Source organism: Prionailurus viverrinus, chromosome D1 (genome assembly GCF_022837055.1).
Source record: "Prionailurus viverrinus isolate Anna chromosome D1, UM_Priviv_1.0, whole genome shotgun sequence".
NCBI lineage: Eukaryota > Metazoa > Chordata > Mammalia > Carnivora > Felidae > Prionailurus > Prionailurus viverrinus.
Genome location: NC_062570.1, coordinates 115,453,160 through 115,456,612, shown reverse-complemented (window position 1 = coordinate 115,456,612; position 3,453 = coordinate 115,453,160). Strand labels below are relative to the sequence as shown.

Sequence of the window (3,453 nt, the reverse complement as noted above, 5' to 3'; positions counted from 1 at the left end):
GAGCCGCAGGGCCTGACCTGGCCCCACTGCAGGAACCCAGGCGAGCCTGGCTGTCCCAGCGGGCTCCCTCCCTGACCGCCGCCTGTGGCCACCGGGACTCGCCAGCCAGCCTCTCCGCGGTGGCTGTGCAGGGCCTGGGGGCTTGGCCACCACAGTGCGACCCCACCCAGTCCCTCTGGGGCCTGGGACAGGAATGCCTGCCTGGGGCAAGCTCTTCCTGCAGGGCTGAGGATGGCCTCCGGGTCTCCAGGTGCAGCCTGGGCTCTGGCAAAAGCTCACACCAAGGCCTGAGGCCCCCAGAGGCTGGGAGACCCTTCCTGGGGCACCGGTCAGTCGCTACCCCTGCAGGGGCAGTCGCTCCCCCTGCAGGGCCGGTTCCGTTTGGGTTGAGGGAGTGAGTCCTTCCCCTCAGGCTTCCTGTCCTTCGGGGCCTCCTCGCCAGGTCTGATGATTGGCTTCTGCAGTCAGCCCACGGTGGAGAGCTCTGTCCCCACCCCCAGCCCCAGAGGAGCAAAGACAGAGCTGGGGGCTTGCCCAGTGCAGGGAAGTCTAGAACTCCCAGGAGGGGCTGGGAGCCCGCGGCTCCGTCCGCTGCGCCCACAGGTGCCAAACCCCACGGCCATCCCAGAGGGCCCGAGCTGCCCGTTCCCGTTCTCTCCAGCACCACCCTGCCACACACCTGGGGAGGGACCCTCACCCTCAGACCCAAGGGTGCTCTGCACACGGGACCTCCTCGCGCCAGGGTCCCCTATCCTAGGACCCCGGTGCAGCTGTTGTTCCCAGCAGGAGGCCAGAAACCAGCACCAGCTGAGGACGTGCCCTGCCCCAGCCAGAGCTGCACAGCTGGGCAAGGGGGGCGGTGGGCTCGGTCTCAGGGGCAGGCTGGCGACTCCCGGCAGGGCCCCCCACCCAGGGGACGTCACCGCACCGTCACACACAAGGGTACTTTATTGCGTTCAGTTGTGGTCAGGGAAGTCTGCTCAAGCACAGGGTACAGGGGTGGGTGCTGAGGGACGGGCCCAACACAACAGCCCAGGAAACATAGGAAGCACAGCCACGATGGATGCTGGAGGACTGGTGTCTCCTGCCATGAGCAGCTAGTGGTGGCCTCTCTGTTGCCTCACAGTATGCATTGTGTTTATTGAAAACACCAGTGCTCCAGTGAAGAAAAGAATGATGAATATAATGGTCAGAAGGATGCCCAGGACCAGGGCGCAGATGTTCAGGCACTTGGCGGTGGAGGCATAGGTCTGGGCCCCGATCACGTCACCTACCATCTTCCGGTCCCTAGACTGGGGAAGAGGAGATGGAGAGGGGGATCAGGGGCGGGTCCTGGCGAGAGCCAGGCTGGTCCCCGTCCACAGCAGCCTCCACATGCCCTTCGCCCCGGTCGGGGACCCACCCCCTTTTCCCAGAGCCTGAGCAGGACAGTGGCCCTTGGGTCCCGTCCCTCCTGGGGGCCTCTAGCTCCTTCTTCAGACTCTCGGCCTCTCCTGGAGACCCCAGGGCGCCCCCTCCCTCTGCGTAAGTCCAGTCACTGGCCTCACACCCCATCAGGGCCGAACAGCCTTCGACTACCTCGTGTCCATTCTGGACCAGACTTGAGTTTGGAGTCCAAAGTGTGGAGAATGTAATTTCCCTAATTATTCTGGGAAGGAGACCTTCTTGGGGAGGGTGGGGACATAGGGTGACCCTGCCATTCCCATGCCCTCCCATGCGGCCTCACCCTGTTCTCTCCCTGGGAATAGTCACACACTCGCTCACACACACAGGGGCTCCCCGCACACCAGGTACCCTCGGGGCAGACGGACCTCCGCAGGCTCACCTGCACTTTCTGGGAGAACCCCCCCAACACACACACCCACCTTCACGGAGTAGGCAAAGGCCACGAAGCCCAGGCAGCACCAGTTCATGTAGACTGTGTTGAACAGGGACCAGACGATGTGGTCGGGCACGGACGTCTCAGTCTGGATGTTGATCACGGTGGTGGCCATGGGAGCTGGGCCTTGGGATGCCCCCATTACAGGAGGATCATGCTCCTCCTTGATCATGTTTCAGTTGGGGAAATGCCTTGTGGGCACCAGGGAAGAGGGACAGGAAGTGCTGTTGGGATGCCAGAGCCTTGACCTTTTGTAGGGTGAGGCCCGGATGTGGGTGGTCCCCGCTAGAGCTCAGCCCCATATCAGGGTCTCTCTCCCTGTCTCAACTCGGTACTTCTGCTTTCTCAGAAGTTTCTTTTTCCTGGTGTTTTGTAACTGGGTGACTTGGTCGGGCACTAGGGACATGGAAGGAGCGCTGGGTGTCAGGTTACACCAGGGCGGGGCGGGAGGAAGGGCTGTGGTCTCAGGGGGGCTTCCTGTCCCCGGCTCTCACGTCGGGTCCTGGGTCCTGTCTCTGCTCACCTACCACAGCCTCCGTCAGGGGTGTGTGGGCCCCGGGGACTTTTCCTCGGATGTGAGTCTCCCCCCACTCCCCCCACCCCAGCCCCAAGCCTGCCGCAGGCTGCCATATGGACTCCACACTCCAGCCCCCAGAGAGAGCCCCCCGAAGCCCACACCTCAGCGGCCTCCAGCATCTCCCAAGGGTCCCGGAAACCGGGAGCCAGCTGTGGTGGGAGAAAGGAGGATCCGGGCCATGTGGCAGCTGCTGGGAGCACGGGGCCAGCATTCCTGAGCACCCCACCCTTCCTCCCTCCCTCGGCCCCATCATGTCACCTAAGGCGCAGGATCTTAAGGGAAAGATGTAAGGGTTAAATTGTAGTGTAAGGCGAACGTGTAGCTTGAGAGATAACAGCTTTGTGTTGACACTGAAGGTTAAGAGATTGCTTTACCCTTGTAAATTAGGCTTCACCAATTAAGGAAAGAGAAGTTCAAAGAGAAGAGCATCAGAGGCAGGGTCAAGGAGATCCACTGGTGGCAACTTAGAGGCAGAAAGTCTAAAATAATCACCTCATCTGGGAACTGTGTCTAACTCATCTGGGAACTATTTCTTTTATCTGTTCCCAGGTGATGATCAAACGATGTGATCGGCTATAAAAACTCTGTACCCCGGCTGTTGGGGGCCGCACTCCGATCAAAAGCGTGGGTCCCGATCTGTCGGCCTTGCCTCTCATTGCAATAAACTTTGTTGTGACTGTCACTGGTGCCCATAGCATTCTGTTTCAGGAGTCGTGTGGATGCAACAAAGGGTGGAGAGAAAACACACAGAGAGCCGACTCCTCAAGGGGCTTGCCCCACTGCTGGTCCTTCCTGAACTTACACACTTTCCTCTTCCTCCTCAATCCACCCCCACGGAAAGATGGGGTCATCAGAGAAAGAGAAATGTCTTACCTGAGGTAAAGCAATTCCTGTAACTCGGCTGCTAGATGGCCACACTGTCCCCCACCCTCCCCACCCCCAGCCCACCTCTGCACACCAAGAACAGGGCGGATGGAGGCCTCGCGCCGCCCCCCCC

The 3,453-nt window shown here is 60.8% G+C and overlaps 1 protein-coding gene across 1 annotated transcript; it reads right to left on the bottom strand.

Moving 5' to 3' along the window:
• Positions 1-930: 930 nt before the first annotated feature.
• On the bottom strand, positions 931-2,196 carry LOC125146828 (interferon-induced transmembrane protein 1-like). The gene is made up of 2 exons (XM_047823729.1): positions 1,866-2,196; positions 931-1,292 (listed from the first exon to the last, which is right to left on the bottom strand). Exons 1-2 carry the CDS (start codon positions 2,049-2,051, stop codon positions 1,098-1,100), a joined length of 381 nt encoding a protein of 126 aa, XP_047679685.1. The 5' UTR covers positions 2,052-2,196; the 3' UTR covers positions 931-1,097.
• Positions 2,197-3,453: the final 1,257 nt, after the last annotated feature.

Bases quoted from the DNA above. Each gene is read 5' to 3' on its own strand.
- LOC125146828 (XM_047823729.1), bottom strand. From the start codon at position 2,051: ATGATCAAGGAGGAGCATGATCCTCCTGTAATGGGGGCATCCCAAGGC. The intron at 1,293-1,865 runs GTGGGTGTGTGT...CCTCTTCCCCAG, and splicing joins CCTTTGCCTACTCCGTGAAG to TCTAGGGACCGGAAGATGGT.